Source organism: Lutjanus erythropterus, chromosome 20 (assembly GCF_056507025.1).
Source record: "Lutjanus erythropterus isolate fLutEry1 chromosome 20, fLutEry1.hap2, whole genome shotgun sequence".
NCBI lineage: Eukaryota > Metazoa > Chordata > Actinopteri > Lutjaniformes > Lutjanidae > Lutjanus > Lutjanus erythropterus.
The window spans coordinates 19,032,982-19,053,848 of NC_139336.1; the positions used below are offsets into that span (position 1 = coordinate 19,032,982).

At 40.6% G+C, this 20,867-nt stretch overlaps 1 protein-coding gene across 2 annotated transcripts in view; it reads left to right on the forward strand.

Moving 5' to 3' along the window:
- unc5cb (unc-5 netrin receptor Cb) overlaps window positions 1-20,867 on the forward strand; it is a 162,657-nt gene that overhangs the window by 101,957 nt on the left and 39,833 nt on the right. For both annotated transcript variants that reach the window (XM_084745674.1, XM_084745675.1), the window contains exon 4: window positions 3,616-3,719. In XM_084745674.1, the coding sequence (XP_084601800.1) occupies window positions 3,616-3,719 (104 nt within the window). The remainder of the gene's footprint in view (window positions 1-3,615; window positions 3,720-20,867) is intronic.

Here is a 20,867-nt window from a genome sequence, read left to right on the forward strand (position 1 = left end):
AAAAAAAAGAAAAAAAAAAAATATAAGCACTGGGTGTTTAATTTTAGTTTAACAAGCTGTAGTTGATCTGCTACAACAAGTATGAGTAATAAAAGTATGAATATTTCAGATGAACTCACAAACACTGGACTATGCCATTAATACTGCCAGTGTAATTCAGGCTATTATGTTCTGTCCCACAATGCATCCACTTGGTGGTTGTTGTGGCAGTGACAGCCTCTAATTTGGACCCAGAAGAATAAAAAAAACAGAGACAGAAACAGAAAAACATATTTGCATATCTTTTTTGTTCCAACTGCTGGTTTTAAGGAGGTTATGGGGCTCTAAAGCCTTCATACAGCTCATGCAGGACTACTCTCGAGGTATTAATGACCCCACAAGAGTTTAAATGTCTGGAATCTCCTGTTACTGACTTAGAACTGAAGAAGCCTTTTGGATGAGATGTGAAACGTCTTCAAGAAGAAGTCCAGTTGCTTTTAAACAGCTCTCAGAGAGTTTGGACCAAACATGTCTGTGAAGATTCTCAGTCGTCCAGGTCATGGTTTTGACCTGATTAGGTCTCTGATGCTGTCTGCAACGTGGCATCAATTCCTCAGATCCACTTTGTTTGAACTAGTCTGACAGATTCCCATCATGTTGCAGGAGAGAACCATGAAGAACTAATGTTACATTACTGAGCTCCAGTTGGAAATAATCAGACCAAAGATCATTTCATTTGTGTACACAAACAGTGGTCACCAAAAAACACATTTGCAGTATGCAAAACGTGCAGGGAGATGCATCAACTTGCAGCTTCATTTGACATTTGAAGTTCCACAAAAAAAAGGTAAGGCCTGTTGTTAAAATGGCATAACATTTAGTGAAAAGCATGACTCAAAACTCAAAGTTTAGAAACTTCAGATTTGACTTAGGACTTGAATGTAAAGACTTGAAACTTACGTCTGACATGCAAAGCAATGACTTGGTCTCACCTTGCATACTCTCCAGAAGCTTTAGATGGAGAAATCTTTAATTTATTGGATTTGACTGTAGTGTATATACTGTATAATACTGTATATCATAAAGTGTGTCAGTGTGTGACTCTCGCCTCACCTGTCACATATCTTCTTTTATCTTTTGGAGGCATTTTGAACTCGGGTGCCTCTCTACATCGTAGTTCTGACATCAGAGCAACAGGATAACAACTTCAAATGACAGTTCCTTCTTGAGACATAGTTTTGCAGCCTTCCTTTCCCTTTCCTTTCCTGTGCTCTCCTTTCCTTTCCATCTTGAGAAAAACTGTTTTGTCTTTGGATCAAATTCCATAACGCTTTGTCCCAGAATATATCCCTCCAGTCATTCCCTCTTTTAATTTCATACCAGACTTTTACGGAAATTGCTTTCAATTCAACACTCGGCCTTTCAGCTTTTATAATACATAGAAATTTGTGGAGTTATGGCATATTCCCCTGAAGACACGCATATTCTCCCAGGTTGAATTGGGACAAGGCCTCTCATTGATTGTGTTATTTTAAAGTTCATTTTTCCAAATCAGAAATGGACCTTAAAATGACTATAGGTATTCTTTGGGGCTTCCGGGTGTGGCCTGATCATGTATTCTGTAATAAGAACATGATCTAGTTTCTCCTGGAGGGGATCCTGGAACAGTTAGCTGAACAGAAGTGTCTCTGTTTCACTGTAATGTGTCCTCGTGTAATAGCTATTGAACAAAACAAAATCAAGTGATGAGTAAATTGAACCTCTATCAGGTTTTTTGGGAATGCATCTTTTTATTGCTCATGATTCCTATGAGAAACCAAAGTTTGTCCTTATATATCCATTCAAACACATACTTAAATCTCCCCAGACACTGAAGAACATTTATTTATTTTGATAGATGTGGGTAGTGAATCCTATTAACACTTCCACAACCACTATACTAAAGAGAAATAGACTTCTGAAGTATGAATTCTGCCATACAAGCCACATCAGTTACATCTTAGACGCTTTTATACCTTTAATTTATAGTACAGGTGAAGATATGACAGGAAAGGGAGAGAGAGAGAGGGGCAAACATGCAGCAAAGGGCCGTAGGTGGGAGTCAAACCTACGGCTGCTGCAGAGGACTCAGCTTTGGTACATGGGGTGAATGCTGTACCAGCTGAGCTACCTGGCCACCCGCCAATGTGCTTTTTTGTGTTTGCACATAATATCAATAGCAATCCATATATTTACAACTTTCTGTGAAGAAGAATAACCATATCCTATGCACAGATTGAATCACTGAACCATGGTATTTCTGGGTTTGTTTCCATGGACACACCGTGGTGTAGTTAGAAAAAACTGATGGCTTCTGGCACTGCTGCAACCAGTTTGCTGTTTTGTTAGAGCCGATTGATTAAAAGCAATAGTGTCCTATCTCACGCATTCTTTTAACATGTCTAGTTCTTTCTTTTTTCAACTCTTGAACCTCTTCTTTTCTCAAAGGTTTGAGCTTGACTTTAAGGTTCACTAAAACCTCTCATCTTGTATTTATAGCAGTGATATGATTTTCAACTTGGTTTGTCTTCTTCTTGAGTCATTCTTGCCTTTGTAAGCAGGACTGGCTTGGTTTAATGGTAGCATAAGCCACGTTTCCATTGCAGGAACTTTCCCCAGGGACTGGGAACCTTTGGGGGTTTTGCAACTGCAAACCAGTTTGTTTTTGTTCATTGTGCTTCTGCACATCAACATGGAATTACAGAAGTGGTGGGAAAGCAGCTATAGTTGCAGGGTTCAGTTCATGTCAGATTTCATATGATCTTTTCAAAGATTGCAGACTGGAAGAGAGATTGTGTTTGTACATGTGTCTCTTGAAAAATAAATTCATATGTATGTAAAATTGTTGCATAGGAAAACATGTTATTTTAGAGCATGCTGGATGGATGTGGTTACTGCTTTAGATGAAATGTGTCAGTAAAAAGGCTCAAGAGTGTGTTTGCCGGCAATAGCACGAAGGCTGTGGACGTGGTATCAGTAGAGTTTGGAGGTTTTATTGTAGATTTGACGCTTCAAGAACTCCAAAGTTCCAAAGTAGTACCGTAACTTCCCATTAAGTCCTCTCCTCTCCTCCTCTCATCCGTTGTTGTGTATGATGCCCGCCGCCGCTCCTGTCTCAGTCTGTGCAGCAGGTGATGATATATGTCTAATGGGCTTCGGGTTCCAGTGTAGCATGACACCGTCAGTAATCCTGCCCCGTCAGCTCCTCTATCCCTGCCCTGCGCTACTCTATCAGTCCTCTCACACCACGAAAATATTGTTTTTTCATTGGAGGGCGACTGATCCCTTTCTCCCTATCTTCCTTCCATCAACTTTAGGCAAGTTTATCTGTGTGCTGAAGGTAAAGGGGGGGATGAAAAGAAAGCATAAATCTCAGTTACTGTTTATGGCATTTAAATACACCCTGCTGTGAATTGCTTTTGCACAGAGGCAGTTATTATTGATGAGCTATGCTGCTTTTCCTTTTGATGATTTATTGTGAGTAAAACAGTTCTATTATTGATCGACTCAGCCTTTAATCTTAAACATAGCTCCCAAAACAGCCTTCAGATATAGGTAAATACTGATACACAGTGTGCTTCTGTCTGTTCATTGTAGACTTGCGGAAGACATTTGACCAGGAACCTCTTGGCAAGGAAGTGTCACTCGAACAGGAAGTGTTGCTCCAATGTCGCCCACCTGAAGGCATCCCAGCTGCTGAGGTAAGCTTCAAAAGGCATATCACTGAGCCAGTGCACTATTATTTTTTAGGATAATCAGATTATTTGAAAAAAAGCCAGGCTCTAATATGCACCTGTGCATATTTCTGTTAGAAATGCAGGCAGTTGTGATTATCCATGCTAATCCGAAAAGTTCTCACCTTAAATCCAATAAATTGACTGCTCTAAGAAGAGGTTTATGTGAAGAGCCTCACTGACTTTCTGGGGCTTGTTTCTGCTGAAATATTACCAACATTTCTGGTGTGATTTTTAGTATATAAAGGGAAGCTAAAATAAGTAGGCAATTTGTTGGTTTTTAACAGGAGTAATGAGTGAAAAGAAGACCAGTTCTTTTAAATAACCCAATTTGTTTTGTTCACCTGCCAAGAGCAAACCAATTCATAAGCGACTCTTTAGTCTTTTATTGCCCTCATTGCTATATAGTAGTTCCAAAGTCCCGCCTCTTTTTGCTCTGCACTCCAACTTTTGGTCAAACTTGGTACCTTGGTCAGCTTTCTCCTTTCCTGCTTCCTAGACATGCTATGTGCTAGTCTTGTTTAAGTTAAAAAGAAAAGCAAATTTTGTTAAAAGGTGTTGCTTGGGGGACCTGTAAAAGCAACTTCTTTATAGTCACATATTAAGTTAGCTAATGTTTTCAAAATGGCAGATAACTTCCTAGCTAACAGTAGATGTAGACTAGTGAATAATGTTGATTAGCTAGCTACTTATCTAGCATTTTGCTACAGAGACAAGCCCTAGATATTGATGATGATTGAGTGGGTGCTGGGCTAAATGTGACACAGGCACATCGTACAATAGGAAAACAATGGTTTTGCAGGAGATATGTTTCTAGTGACGCATCTCAGTGTGATTTCCCCTTTTGGTGACTAATATTTCAGAGCCATGGTAGGGGCCATGGACTCTAATTTGCACAAACCTACATCAGATAAGGGATCAGTGAGTCAGACAGATAAGACTAACATGATAAGACTAACTAAACAAACCTTCTGCCCCTGTACTCTTACTGTTGCGAGAGGGGTGGAAAGGGGAGGTGGCAGGTTTAGAAGAAGGATGCATTTTGGTCATTTTGCTAACAAAGGAGTCAATCCCCCCACACACACCCCTTAAATCGTTACTGGCTAAAATGTCAGACTCCAACATAATTGTATATTTTCCATATGTATTCCCTTGCATGTATTATATTTGTGGTTAATGCTTGTCATTGGTTCTGTTCTTTTATGCCACATAAACATGTGAACACTGTGTTGATTGCCCAGTTTTGAACTCTGCTCTTTTCAGAAGTTGTAAAAAAAAAAATAATACTGAATAAATCTGACACAGTCCAGCACACAGATAAGGACATTTTTTCCACCAGTGCCTGGGCTATTTAAGCTGTTTGGGTGTTTCCTGAACATCGGCCAGTCGCTGCAATTTGGTCAGCGGAGAGAAAATGTAATTGTAATTATCTGCTGCGGGGAAAAAGAATAAAACCAGTTGTGTCCCTGCATTACCTTATAGCCCAGCCAGTATCTCCTCCCTGCTCCACTTCCTCCCTGCCCTACAGTAGAACACACTGTTACAGCTGCATTTGAAAAGGCTCAGCCGAGATTGCAGGAACATAAATAGAGGATGAAAGGGTGGTTTGATAGGTGGGGGGGCTTTGGTGTGGTGATTTTTTTTTTTTTTCAGTTGGGGGTGTTGGGACTGAACTCTGTAAAGGCTTGTGATTGACCTGGAAAAGCCGAGTTAAGTGAGTGGAACTGCACAGCATTTATCCGTGCTGAAAGTGCTGACAGGCTAAATGGACTAAAGTTTGGGCGACTGGCACTCGGCAGACTCTCCTTATACAATCCAGGCTTCAGTCTGATCGTGTTGCTGTAACAGCCATATAGTATTGGTGATTCTGTCTGCCTGTCTGTGGTCCCTCTGTCAAATCTGGATTGGCTCAGTGCAGCGATTAAAGTCTCAGCTGGGGTCCAATCATGACACATCTATGCTTTCTGACATATAGAGTTGCCGTAGCAACCCAGATGTACAGTGAAGGGTAAATAGGAGACTTGTCAACACTAATGGCATTTTCACTCTGGGCAGAAGTGTGCATTTGTGTGTGGTCAAGTACAATCAGCGCTGTTTGTGTGTAGTTAACCATCAGAGTACAAGCCATCTATTCAACAAATGAGAGGAACAACGATGTACACTATTCCAAGTAGAACCTTTTATAAAGGTCCCACTTGGAACCCTTTTCAAAGGGCTTCTTCCTAGAATCCAACATAAAGGGTTAAACCTAGAACCATCTGTGAAAGGTTCCACCCAGAACCCCCTTTTACACCAGCCACATTCCAGTCCAGCACCTAATTTCGAACTGCTTACAGAATTTCCACCTAAAAAAAACTGTGTTCTCAGCTGGAATCAAGAAATAGCAGGTTTTCTTTGGGAACCAATGTAGGTCTGTTATATTTTATGGGTTGTTGTGCATTGTGCAATGCCCTTCCTTAAAACTGGTTGAAAAGTGTGCTGCTTTCGCTCAGTAGAACTAGTTCTACCTGGAACCCAACATAAAGGCTTAGAGAAGCATCTGTGAAAGGATCCACTCCTAACCTAACCTCCTGAAAGGAGAACGATTCTATGGTGTAACTGGTTCCACCCAGAACCCACCACAGGGGATCTATCCCTTCCACCTTTCAAGGTTGCTAACAAGGACCTACCAAGAGGGCTCTGCCAAGAACCCTTTTCTATTCTTAAGGTTTCATCTATAACCAGTGGTGGACAAAGTACTCAACCCCAGTACTTGAGTCAAAGTACAGATACTCCTGGTCAAATATTACTCAACTACAAGTGAAAGTTGCTCAGTCAAAACTTTACTCAAGTTAAAGTATTAGAGTACTTGCTTTTAAAAATACTTAAGTATTCACAAGTACATGTTTTTAAAAATACTTAAGTATTCAAAAGTACAAATTACAAAGTACATTTTCTAATATCAATACATGCTGTATTGTTTTCATGATGCATTTACAGAAGCTTGTAACTCTCTGAAACCACCTAATGATGCACTGACTTGCTTGTAGAACCACTCTGCTACACAAAGTCTATAGAAACACCTTAAAAACTTCAACATAGAAACACAATCAAAAATTTAAATGACTGAGATTTCTTTCTGTCTTCAGAGGCAGTATATATACATGAATTATGCTGTATTTTTCACCCTTATAAAAACAATCCAACTTTAAAAGTTACCTGGAATAATGAATAATTATAATAACATCTTGAGATTTAATTTTGTCTTTCTCCTGCCGTCACCATTACCACTTTTTGTTTGAATGAAAGAGGGAGAGCTTGCTTGTGCTTGTTAGTGCACCTGGACGTATTTCTGCTTTTACATCAGTCCCATTTGAGAGGAGCTACTGTGATTGGTTTCTTTCTGTGAGGAACACAGCATGTGACCAACTGCATTTTAGAAAAGAAAAAACAGCAACAGCTGACTTCAACAATGTGCTTAGTCAAAAAGTAACAACAACCTTCCTAGAAATGTAGTGGAGTCAAAAGTACAATATTTGTCTTTGAAATGTAGTGGAGTGAAAGTCATAAGTTTCCAAAAAAACAAATACTCAAGTAAAGTACAGATACTCAAAAAATGTACTTAAGTACAGTACTCAAGTAAATGTACTTCACTACTGTCCACCACTGTCTATAACCCACCAAGGGTGTTCTACCAAGAAACCTTTTATATTCCAATGGTTTAATCTAGAACCCATATTTATTCATATGAGTTTGACCAATAACCCTTTTGTCTTCAGAGGGTTCTATGAAGAACCATATTTTATTCCACAGGTGTTGTCATCCATCATTTTAACTCTCATTGTCATGATTACCATTGCTTCAATTGAGAAAACATCTTTTAACACCCATTCTTTCAACAATCTTTGAAGAACTTTTTTTTCCAAAATGGATCCTTTGGATGAAAAAGCTTCTTAATGGAACCCCTACAACGAAACCTTGATGAACCCTTTCTTCCAAAAAAGATTTATTAGAAGCAAGTGGTTCTTGGTAGAATCTTAGACCCTCAAAGAGAGAGACCTTTTAAAACCCTTATTTTTAGGAGTGCAGTTCCCCATCACTGAACGAGCCATCTATTCGACAAATGAGAGGAAAAATAATGTTTGGCTACTACAAGGATAAATGAATTCAGGAGATGATGTGTGACATTTGTAGAAATTCACCTCTTCTAAAAGTAAAAGCATCAACAGATTGTTCACAATTCTCTTTGCCTGCGTCGTATTCTGCATTCTGACTCAGAGAAGTGATTGTTTTCTCTGTTTACTTTTCTTTCTATGATCGCGTTGAATTTTGTGTATGCACAGAGGCACTTTTTCAGCTTCTTTAATTACTCACACTTACCTCATGGCTACACAGAAAAAGACAACAGTTCCAATCCACAAGTTGTTTTTTCCTCCTCTCCTTTTTTTCTGCGCTCAAACACAGCTGCCTCAGTGGGAAAAAGGACAAAACTGAATGCTTCTTTTTCATCTGTGTTTGTCAGGCCTTTTCTCACACAAGCCGGAGAGAAAAACCTTGGAAAAAGCAGATGGGCTAAGTCTGTGGTTACATATGAATCTGCAGAAATATGTAGCAGCCGTTGTGAAGGAAAGATCTGTCATATTTCACCCACTCTGAGACAAAAAAAAAAATGTCGAGAGGATGAGAGAGGCTGAAGGCAGAGGGAGAAGAGCTGTTGAGGTTTGTTGGGGCTGGATCCAGTGGGTTGTTGTCAGGCCTCCAGTGGGCTGTCAGTTCACTCTGTGGTTCCTTTACAGGCCCTTTGCCTGGTGAGGGGAGGGAGAGGCTGGCAGGATGGCAGGCTGTGGCTGAGCCATAAAACCCATGCTCTTACAGCACTTTTGTTAAATCATGTGGACTGTATGTGATGGACATTGCAGAGTTCCAGAGCTGTTCTCTCGTTTAAAAGACATACAGCACCGACTGGCTGATAGATGTCACATGTACCAGTAAGGACTTTTAACACGTCTGCATGCAACAGCACACATGATAACATGCTGCCAACAAGTCAGCTGTGCACTGAAAGCCTATTCATCTATTCTATAGAGTGAAGAGTGTGATTGTGGCTGACCAACTGGCAGAAAAAGATGCACTGCTGATGATCTGGAAGAAGGACTTTGTGGTTCCTCTTTTCAAACTAGAATGAAAGTCATTCAGATTGATCACAGCTACAGCCATTTTCTGTTGTCAGTGTTGATGGTGCCATTTTACTGTTAGGGTGGGTTCACACCAGCCTTGTTTAGTCCGGCTGAACCAAACCCAGGAGCTTTCACACCCCTGGTGCGGTTTGTTTGGGTTGGTGTGAACAACAAACCAAAGCACTCTGTGGGTCACATTGAAGGGGTGGTCTCGAACCGCTGTTGAGTGAACCCTGGAGTGGTTTGTTTCTGATGTGAGCATCATTCCAACTAATCACGGAAGTGTATCATTGTATGTGTCTTCTAGTCTGTTAAAAAATGTTTTATGTTACTGTTTTGTTGACTAGTGAACTAGTAGCGTGTTTGAGGATAAAACTGCACTCTCGACAAAGTGAGAAATTTCTGCATTATTGAATTATTTAATACTTGCTGTCTTATGAGATATGCGTTCCAGAGCAAAACCAGTATGAACAGAACCTGACGGTGCTCCAGCCCTAATGATATCCACATAGAAATTGGGCTGTTTGTTTTTTCTTTTTACTCACGACTATATGACCGATAATCCAAGAATATTTCCACCATATGACTTTTGGTTGCAATTTCAGTTGGCCTTTTGAGTTTTGCCTTCGTGAATGTAATCTGGACCAGCTGGAAAATTCCACGCATTCATTCAATTGAGAAACTGAGGTTGCATCCACTGACATTGCATGATGTTTTTTAATGTTTTTTCTTCAGTTTTAAAGGTATAATATGTAATGTTTCTGCATTAAAACATGTAAAAAATCCAAAATTTTATTCAAGGTTAAGTCAATTGGTCACCTGTCAATGCTGTCATATCTGCCTCACCCCCTCTAGTTGCCATATCTTCCAGGGAAACATGGGACACAGCTGGCAAACATGACTAAATGTAACCTGAATAAAAGTTTAATACATTGTCTTGTCCTTGAGCATGATTTCTGCCTGAGTCATGTCGGATAAATTTTCATCAGCATGATGGCTGTTTAACAATGAAGACAACATTTCTCATGGTATCACGCTACCTCACGACATCATCAAATGGTATCTTTTGTTATTGTCTTGATGTGAGAGAGACCCCTAGCGACAGGGGTTACACACTCTGCGTTCAAGGAAGTCATTTTGTTTAGATCAGCTGTAATGCCAATTTCTTTGTGAGTGTTTTAAAGAATGAGTTGTCAAAGCAGCGCACCCACACACACACAGATAGATCCTCAGAGCTACGAAGCCCACGTTCCAGAGAATCAAAGCAAGTCAATCACAATTAGTTTTGATCTCAGATTACAAAGTGGAACGGCACTATTTGATGTTATCCAGTATGACTCTTGTTTTCCCTCTTTGTCTTTCCAGTTTTCAGATGATTTACATTATAGGTTTAACGATGGTTTACCACAGTAATGACGTTCTGTGATTCTGTTTAAGTGGTTTTGAGTCTTTGCTGGCATGGGGGCCGCTGCCCTGAAAAACAAAACATTATGCTGAATAATCAGGATCGCTCCTGTGATGAGGCAGCAACTTTTCATAACAGAACATATGAAACATTTCCCGTCAGCCATCTCAGAAGTTTTCATATTTGGGAGTGGAGTGGTATCCTAGCTCTTACTTTTTTGACAGGTTATTCACACTTGATACATTGATTTTCTGGGGTACAGATAGACTGAGTTGCGGTGTACACGCACACACTCGCACACACACACAAAGAAAACAAGCAGCAGGCATTTATTTTGGCTCTCTTCGCGACCATTACCAATGGAACTTTGGCCTTGGAGGACTGAAATACTGCGAGTGAGGTTTCTGAAATAGCACAAGGATTCAGTCATCTGAGCGTCTTGTACGGTCTGAATACATTAGACACTCGCCAGGCTCCCTAAAAGTCATTGTTACACGTTTCCACAGCCATGAATATTTGATATACACTTAATCAAGAGCAGAAGGAAAATGTAACTGTTGAGGCTATTCTAGGAAGGAAGGCAGAGGGAGTGATTTGGCAGGACAGGCTTGGTTTCTGCGTTACGTGGGCTTTCCTGCTGAGTGCTGCTCATAGATACAGCAATTGAGGTGGAGATGGGGATGGAGGACTTTCCATCAGCTCAACGCAGATCTTTCTTTTTGAATACCTCCATGAAGCTCTTTCATCACCATCTAAAGGGCCTCTGCAGACGTAACAGTGGGCCTCTTTTCACACTGATGAATATGTGGCAGGCTCATAAAATGGACTTAAATCTCCTTTGTGAAAGAATGCAGCTTTATTGTTCCTTTCTCTTTTCTTCTGCCATGCCCTCCATCTCCATCTCCACTTCAGAGCACTTGTCACAGCCCCTGAGAGAAAAAGACTCTAGAGTTCAGAGGTGATGCAGCACCATGAGCTGCTGAGCCTGTTTCCATGGAAGCAAGGTTTTAATTCAGGCATCTCCTCAGTCAGCCCGGGGTCCTGCCGTGTTATCATGGGTAACGAGTCATTGATGCTCTGCAGGGAAGAGACCCCGCTGCCATGATTAAGTCCATTGGCTTTACTAAGAAGAAAAGCCAAGAAACACAAAGATCTTTACTTCACACTCCTTCATCCAGAGAAGTGAGAAAAACTGAGTCAGATGAGCTTAGACAGCTGGGACGGCAGCCAGAGATGAACTTGAATGTTTCACATGTAGTTCTGGGAGTCCATAGGGACAGTAGACTGTTACTGTTACTGTTACTAAAGAGATATTTCTGATTACTTATCCACCGTCAGTGCATTACCTACAATAGATAGCGGTTGTCATGCCTGCAGTTTGGAGAAAGTAGCAGCAGTACCAGCATGGAAGCAATGTACTGCTGTGGACAGGATGAGCAGTAAACCATCTTTTTAGCCACCTAAAAATACCCACCAACAAAATCAATATCACTTTAAATGGTATTTAGAATATTTGTACAGGTTTACTTGTGTCTTAGACAGTCTTTTCAGTTCCACCTGGTTTTCCAGTTAGCACCTGGTCTCTAACATTATGAATATAAAGGAGCTAGCAGCTGTTCCCCAAAAGACAATGTTGTGAGGGCACCATTGCTACATCCTGGTCTTAGCACTGCCAGAGATGATTGTGACTGGTTTAGAGAAATGCAAACAAGCCAGAGCATTTTTTGCCCGTATAGCAGAATGATGTGTGTAGCCAGACCTTTCTCCCGCACTGAGCATTGAAGAGATAGGTCTAGTTGTGCAAGACTAACAGCTACAACTATTTAACAAGGTAAAGTGGTGAAAATATTCTAAATATAGTGTACACTTAAACTGATACTTATTTATTTTAAGTAGACTCTTTAAAGTGGCTAAAATCCATTTTGCTGCGGACCTGTTCACAGTAGTATATTGCTCAGCGTTTGTGTAGTTACTCCGCACCGCTTCTACTATTCTAGTATCTTGACTGGCTTCAAACAGGGACATCAGTTTCGGTTAAGTTTACTTTCAATAGCTGACACCCATTACCCTGCAACTAACCAGTTGAAAAATGCAAAATGAAATGAAAAACAAGAGGCAGTGTACACTGGTGCTCCCATCTCAGTGAGTTTTGGCACTGCATTTCAATAGCACTATCTTTTTAGAGGTGCTTTTTGTGTTGGCTTTGCTGAAGTTTATTCACCAACTTCATGCATCATAGCAGCACAATAGTAGTACAATAGTTAGGATCATGCTGCGCTCTGTGCTCTGCAGTGGGCTAATCCTGCACCTGGAGCAGAGAAGCTGTCAGAATGTTTCTCCTCCGAGCACAGAAACAAGAGGATCAAGGCTATTAAATTAACAGACAGATTGTTCCAAATGTGTTCCTTATTGTTGAATAGCAACAAAACAAGTATTGAAGACATGAACTCTGGGGTCGCGCTTTTCTCCCTCTTATTTTCTCACACTTTTTCCCTTCAAGTCGTAACAGTGAATTTTAACAGAATAGTAGTCCACATCTGTAGGTCTACACTGTATTTTTTAACCTGGTGTTTGGCTGTTGTTTTTATAAAAAGAATTGAACCCACAGTTTTGTTGCTCTGAGCATCCAAAAAAGTGTGCGCACTGAATGCACTGCCATGCACACCACTGCAGCATCATATGTGTGTGTTTGAGAGAGAGGGGGGCAGACAGAGAAAGGGAGAGAGAGGTAGAAGGTGGACTACTGCACACAATGTTTCTGGAAGTTATTAATAACTTACTATGATTGCTGCTTTGTTACTTGATCTGCTGAGCCTGTGGTATTTTCTAATAAGTCCTGCACCCCTGGCCAACCCGCACATCACTGACAAAACACTTTAATTGTCCAATTTATTATGGACAAGGAACTGATTTTAAATAGCTTCAAATGAAGTAGGTTGGGCAATAACTGCGCCTAATCTTATTTGTTGTTAAGATGTGCATAATGAAGAAACAAGGCATACAAATTCGCAAATCAAGGTTCCCTTTTAGGCAGGAGCAGTGTGTGTGCATGTGTGTATACGAATTAACTGACATGGATTAAAAACATTCTCAGTAGTTAAATGATTAATGGTTAACCATTATCATCACTATCTTCAAATCATTCGGACCATCCCTTTAAGTTCAAATTATGTTTTCTCATTCTGTTATTATATAAATGTACCAGTAATGACTCGCAGTCTCAAGTGTAATGCTATAAAATCTAATCTAGCTCAAATATCTTGACTGTGACCCTTTATGGAGATCATATCCGCCTTTCTACACATCAAACCATGTAAATGTCAGTGATTACTGTTGATTTTAGGCCCAGTTCCAGTTAACAGGCGAAGTGAAGGCATAGCGCACACAGCGGCTTGTCAGGTCACCTTGTCAAGAAATAGCTGAGCGCTTCCTCCCAGTCAAAATGGTGCATGGTGCAGTTATGAGGGAGGGGGTGCAGGAATGTCAAGAGTAACACTCCAATGCCCAGTGAAACAGGAAGTGTTTTTATATTAAGGTTACCCATGGGAGAGAAGGTGTCAAGAGGCCAGACCGAATCCCTGTGGCAACCAACCAAAGATTGCCCTTCAGGCACTCACCTGTCAATCACTGCAGTTTTCACTGTGCAAAGGCTGTGATTTACTCTAATGGCCCAACATTTGTGAGCTCTGCTGTTCTCTGTAAGTCACTAACCTCTCTGCTGCATTGGGTTGGGTTTTAACAAAAATTTCCATGTAAAATCTCAGAAGTGAGGGGGGTTTAGGGCATATATTCCATCAGACCACCTATGAGAAAGAAAAGAAAATATTGTTCATTATGGGACAGAGATGAAATGCGCTGCTTGGGGCTCTGAAGGGATGCAAAGTTTTAACCTGATACTAAAAGAAAACCAACTCATGTATGAGAAAACTGACCTCCCACAGTAGGAGACCGTCGTTTGCATGAACCATATATCTAAAATAGAAACCATAACAGCTACATCAGTCATTCTTTCTGCAAAAGAAAGCAAAGGCTTGTGTTTTCGTGGCACCATGTTGTATGCTTGTGATGACATCATTACGTTATTTTAAGTGTGGTACAAAACGTGGTGATAACACAGGGTGGCGCTGTGAGGTGGTACCAGCAGAGGACTACGGAGAGTCCGTAGTTAGGATTATTAATTTTTATCAGTTTTGTTTTCCAATAACTGCACCTCAAGTGGGTAGTACAATAGGTTACAAATAGGGATGTTTTAATATAATTTATCCACATATGAAATTTGCATGACAGCATATTTGCTTGTGCAAACAGTTTGCGACACTGGCGCTGCACATCGTCACCCTCACAGAGATCATCCCTGATGATGTGCTGCAAATATCTTACTTTGGTCACCACATTTAGCACCAGGTCTGCTGTTAAGAATGAAGGAAAAGAATAAAAGCTTCTGATCATTCTTGGTTTTAGCAATTCTGACACTCTTTTTAGGGTTTAATTCAATGTCTTACGCTTGAGCAGACTCTTGAGCAGGGACTATAAATAAGCACGATAAGAAGACAGGACAACTAAATCATCAGTGTTCATCAGATTGTCAATAAGAATATCCCCCACCATACATTTAGTTTTATAATCATTTAACATAAACTTTTAGCTTAGGTTGTACAGATTTTAGGGATATGAAGCATTTGAAACATTACAAAGATGGCAATAATCAAAAATGTGTTATAGTCTGCACTGGTGGACCATTTCTATTGCAGAGTTCTGTCTGAAAAAATTTGCCAATTTCACAAGCCATCACAACTTTCTACAAAGCCCTTGAGGTAAACACAGTTTTTTTTTTTTATCTTTACAAATCCTAAAAATCAAATTTCTCCACACAACCTGGAATCATGGGGAAGGTGAATTGCTGGATGCCAGGTGGTATTTTCATTTAACATGGGAATGAGACGTAAATGAGAGAGTTCTCCTTTTGGGCATAACCCGATTCTTTATCACTTTAAAGTGATTTCTGAGCTTTTGCACTGAACTTGTGAATCGATTCCAGCATGTTTATCCTTGCTCCTGAAGGTTGCATTGTATACTGAGAGAGCTCTGACCTCTATCAGTGCACAAAAACCCTCTGGAGTTATCAACTAAGCTTTTCTAAAAGGCCAGAGGAGACTCAGAGAGACCAAGGACTGCATGCACACAGTGTCTCGCACAGTTATCCAGCTTGCAAAGCTGCAGCCTTAGTAATAGTTTATACTCATTTATTATTTAATATTTCACATAAAATAGCCTCTCTCTACTGCAGCCAACTATTACTTGTCTACCCACACGTGAATGTATCAAAAATTTGGCTTGAAAACAAAATGTACCGTGTAATGGCAGAAATCCCAAACACATCATCACCCATCAAAATATCTTTTTTTGGATACCTCCCGAACCGACAGACAAAAAGAGAGTGATGAAAACATAAACTAGCCCCAACTTTCAGTCAGCTGTACTGTAGGCGATGAGTGATTCTGGGAGTCATGTTTTAAGAGGCGTAAGAACTGTGCAAGAGAAAACAGAGAGAGTTGTGTTGCAGCAGAGGAGTGTGTGGACATCCTTGGAGCGGGTTTAAGAAATGGCTATTCAAAACACTGTGGAGAGCTTTGGGCTGAAGACTGAGCCGGAGGACGTCATCACTCCTGGCTCAAGTCTCAAGTGATCCGTCTTCTGCATGGACACCTGCAGTTGTAACGAGTCCGCCTCTGTCACCTACACAGAGACATAAGGGTTCCAAAAGGGTTCCTCCTGAGGGGCTGAGGTTCTACCCGGAACCATTTGCTCCTGAAGAATCCTATTTTGAAGAAACAGTTCATCAAGAAGTAAAGAGTAAAGAATGCTTTTCATCTAAAGTACCCTTTTTGGAAGAAAGAGGTCTTCAAGGACTGTTGAAGAAGAACTTGAAGAGCTCATTCAACAAGGCTTATTTGTACCATGATATAAAAGGGTTCTCAGTAGAATCCCTTAAATGGGTTCTAACTAAAACCCTTGGAATGTAAAGGTTCTCAATAGAACCCAATGGGTAGGTTCTACATAAAACCCTTGGGCATGTAAAAAGGTGAATGGGTTGTTGATAAAATCCCTGGAATATAAAAGGGTTTTCTGCAGAACCCCTTGTTTGAGTTCTCTCTGAAAGGGTTCCAAGTGAAACCTTTATAAAAAAGGTTATACCAGGAACCAAAAGGGTTCTCCTATGATGGCAAGATGTAGTTATTAAGCACCTTTATTTCTAACAGTGTAACCTCACACTCCCTCCTCTGCCCATTCCAGCTCCTCCACACACCCTCACAAACACACATACATATATAGATACAAGCCAGTAAAACAGGCATACACACACACACATACAAACATTTTTCCCATCACATCTCAAGACATCACACCTTACTGCTTTTCAGCTTGTTAATATTTATACAGCTCACATTTCCATACTTGTCATACAGGCAGATGCGGAGCATATGGCTTGTTGTCTCGTAGTGAATGATTGAATAATCAGTTTGTAACCTTTTGTGGCTCATTCTCCAGGTGTGTCATTCAAGCCTGCAGCGGATATATGCTGCGAAAAAGGGAAATGAATAAATTACACTGGATAGATAGTTAGACTTCATGTGGAGAAGCAGGAGAGCTCATAATGACTTCTCTGTAGAGGGAGTCTCACACATTTCTGTGGAACATTTTTTTTCCCTCCCCGTTCTTTCTTTTCACACCCCTTCTCCGCCCCCACACTCGGCTGTACGTTCTATTTCTGACACAACAGCAATGAGTAATGAATGGTTTTGCCCTGCACTGGTTCTTAACAAGTAAGTGGATTGTATACAGTGTGTTCTGTATATTGGGCTAATTAGTGTTATGCTGGCACACCCTGGCAGAGCACAGAAACATCCCACTCAGTGGATACTCCTACGTCGCTGCTGCTGCAGCCAGGTCCGCAGCCAGTTATGTTAGCTAGTGGGAGAAGAAGTGACAGTGGAAAGGCACTGAAGCTGCGTCCTAATTCTGGGCCTAGATAAGGATGTAGACCACTATGAAGGGTCCCCCCAAAGACCTAAAGGCTAAATGTGTGCCTTGTGTTTATCACAAGTCAGTTGCCCTGATAGCTGTTTAAACTCCAAGGTGTGTTATAAGGCATATACTGTAGGTATATAGGCAAGTAGTGTATAAGGTTAAGGTGCCTTGAAACAATATTGTTTGCTACTTGAAATCGATTTCGGTGCAACTTTATTTATTGGGTTCACTCTCACCAGTCTCATCAGCATAGTTTTCAGCCACAGCAAGCAGGCTTTTTTAACCCATTGTAGGCTACCAAACAGCAGATAGACAAAGTTAGTGTGGACAAATGGTTAGTGTGGAGCAACATATGTAGTTTCAGGAGTTGGTGGAGACCAAAAACAGACCTAAAAATAAAGGTTATATTGGAGTTACATTGGGCAGGGGAACCCTAACACATCTTAGAATGAATGTTGCTCCATATCAGCTGTAATACTATTAATGTATTGTATTATATTAATGTAATACTATTTCATGAGAGTTTTTTTTTCTGTAACAAACAGTCTTGCTTCCTATATTTTCATGGTCTAGTTTGTGGTTGATTGATAGAACTTGGTCAAATGACTGACTTAACAACTTGTTGAAGATACAGCTGAATATGCATTAAATCCTCTCCCAACTATCCAGCACATAATGCATTGTGTTCCCTCAGCCCATTCTCATTCCCAGATTCCCAGAGCATTTTTTCACAGCCCTTGGCATCTTATTTGGACTCTCCACACTGTGTGGTGTAGTATACAGAGCAAGAACGTCTGCATATGGAGTAGGTGGGGTGGATAGACCAAAAAGTCAATGTTATATAATGCGACACGTGTCATGTGACTAGCTTGACTGACTTTAACATACTTATTTTAATCCAAATGTTGTAAGTTTACATCTTAGTAACAAGACTTAACAATTAATTTACTAACCCTAACTGTATCCTACTTATTATACCTTTAATATTTTGACTAGAAAGGCAAATTTCAGAGGTTCCAGCCTCTTGGTAAAAGGCAGTGCCACCCACAAGTCACTGTGGCTAAAGCAAACATGTTGACAGATGACCTCTGGCCTCCTCCGTCTGGTATACCTCTTATATTAACCAGGTCACTTATGTGCAATGTGTTTGTATACTTGTACTATTGCTGCGCACTTATATACTGTACATGCTGTATTTGTCACTTTGAGCATCCCTGATTTTTCTCCCATACTGTACAGCTCCTCTTCTGACATCTCCCTTTTCGAACCTGTCTTTATTATTTCTCTCAGTTCTATCCCATATATCCTGCTTTGTGAATTTTCCAAAGCTCGAGAGATGAAAAAGCTGTCTTTTCTCAGTCGGATCTCTTTCTTCTCTGTTTACTTCTTGCTTTAGTTTTTCCCTTTCCCTTCTCTCTGATTCAGAGACTTCACCCCTTCAAGACAAAGTCACCTCTTTGTAACCTTTTTCCCTCCACCCCCCTGTCTTTATTCTGTCTTGTCCGTCCTCGCCTCTCAGTGATGATGGATGCATCGTGTATATTTTGGCACCTCCTGCACGTGCACCTGCTCTCCTTCTCACTCATCTATCTCCTCCACGCAGTCTCACACCTACCTGTCTGTCTTTTTGTCTGTCTCCTTATCTTCCTTTAGGTTTCCATCTGTCTGTCTCCCTCTCTCTCTCTCTCTCTCCGTCGCTTCTTGGCTGCGTCCTACCAGACAGGAAGACTCCCTCTCTTTATGACAGCTGACATGTGGCAATTTCCCTTCGTTAATGACAAGAAATGTGCCAATTACCTCTCCGGATGTTTCGCTGCCAATCAGACACTAACGAGCTGCGAGTGTGCGTGTGTGTGTGGCTGTGTTTGCATGCGTGTGTCTCTGCCTGTGTGCATGTTTGAGAGAAAGTTGGACAAGTGCTATATGAGATGTAGTCTTCTGCTGAATTTTAATCATTTGAAATCTTTTCACAAGTGTGGTGTAGAAATTGGCTTACCTTTTCATCTCTGGTTTTATTAATGAGTCCCAATTATAGTTCGTACAGAATAAATGATGGGTGAACTGTTGCTCACTTATGCTCCCTCGCACACACACACGTTCCCACTCCTGACACGAGTTCCTACCACTTTCTATCCCTCGTCACTCCGTCTCCCTCCCACCTCTCCATCTGCACTGAAAAGCTCTTTTGTTCAATTTTTAATTACCTTCTCATATAAAAGTGCTCTTGACATCTGAATGCAGCACGTTTGGAGAGGCTGCCTCTGTGATTGGTGCAAAATTGGATAACCACCTCTTTGTATGTCGATGTCAATCTCCATTTGAAGAACAGACCTTTTTACTTCCTAATGCCCCATGCTCGGCACACGCTGATGTGAGCGCTCGACGACAAAATATTTATCATGTCAACAAAAAGCCATCGTTTCTCTTGTTTGCATCATCTTTATTTGTTTTATTGGACTTGTGTTCCCTCACTTTTCATCATGACATGGGGAACAAAGGACATACAACATGGCAATCGGATCACTGTCAAATCTTTGTTCTCTAAACATAAAGGTTCTTCTCCCTGGTCATGTTTGTCATATTTATTAGTTTCATTTTGTATTAAAGATTGATGGTGACACAAACACATGAACACACGCACTCTTAGAAATAAAGGTGCTTACTATAAAGGGTTCTTCAGCTTGGAGAACCCTTTGTGGTTCCTGGTAGAATCATTTATAAAGGTTCCACTGGGAGCCCTTTCAGAGCGTTCTGCCTAGAACCCAGTATAAAAGATTAACCATCTGTGAAAGGATCCACCAAGAACCCCTCTATGATTGGTTAAACCCCAGGGGTTTTATTTGGAACCCACCAAAGGGGTTCTGCTGAGAACCTTTTTGTATTCCAACGGTTTAATTATGGTACAAAGAACCCTTGAGGTCTTCAAGGATTTAAACAGACCTTGAAGAACTTTTTCTTCGAAAGAGGGTTCTTTGGGTGAAAAGTATTCTTGAAGAAACCTTTAGTCTTACAAAGAACCCTCAACAAACTTTTTCCTCTAAAACTAGTTGTTCAGATGCAAACGGTTCTGGGAAGAACCTCAACCATTCAGGAGGAACCCTTTTAGAACCTTTATGTCTAAGAGTGCACACATTACGTAACCTTTATTGAATAAAAACATTGATGAATTCACTGTAATCATTGTAGCCTCCTTATAATCTATATTAATGGAGTGGTTATAATGCATCATGAATAATGCACAGGGGTTATTTACTGTATTTGTGTGCGAATATGATAAAAGGAACTTAATAAAAGATATTTGAAATGTTGAAATGTCAGGGAGAAAATGTCTCTGCTCTCACCAGAAGCCACAGTTTGGTGAGTTATTCTTGAATTCTTCTGGAGCTCCAATTCTGAAAGTCATGACAGATGTCTAACTGCCACCTCAGCAGCTGTCACAACAGATTAGCTGCAATAAAATTAAAGCAGAAGCCAATTAAACAACACAATGCTCAAATGTTTAATTATACACACCTATCATATATG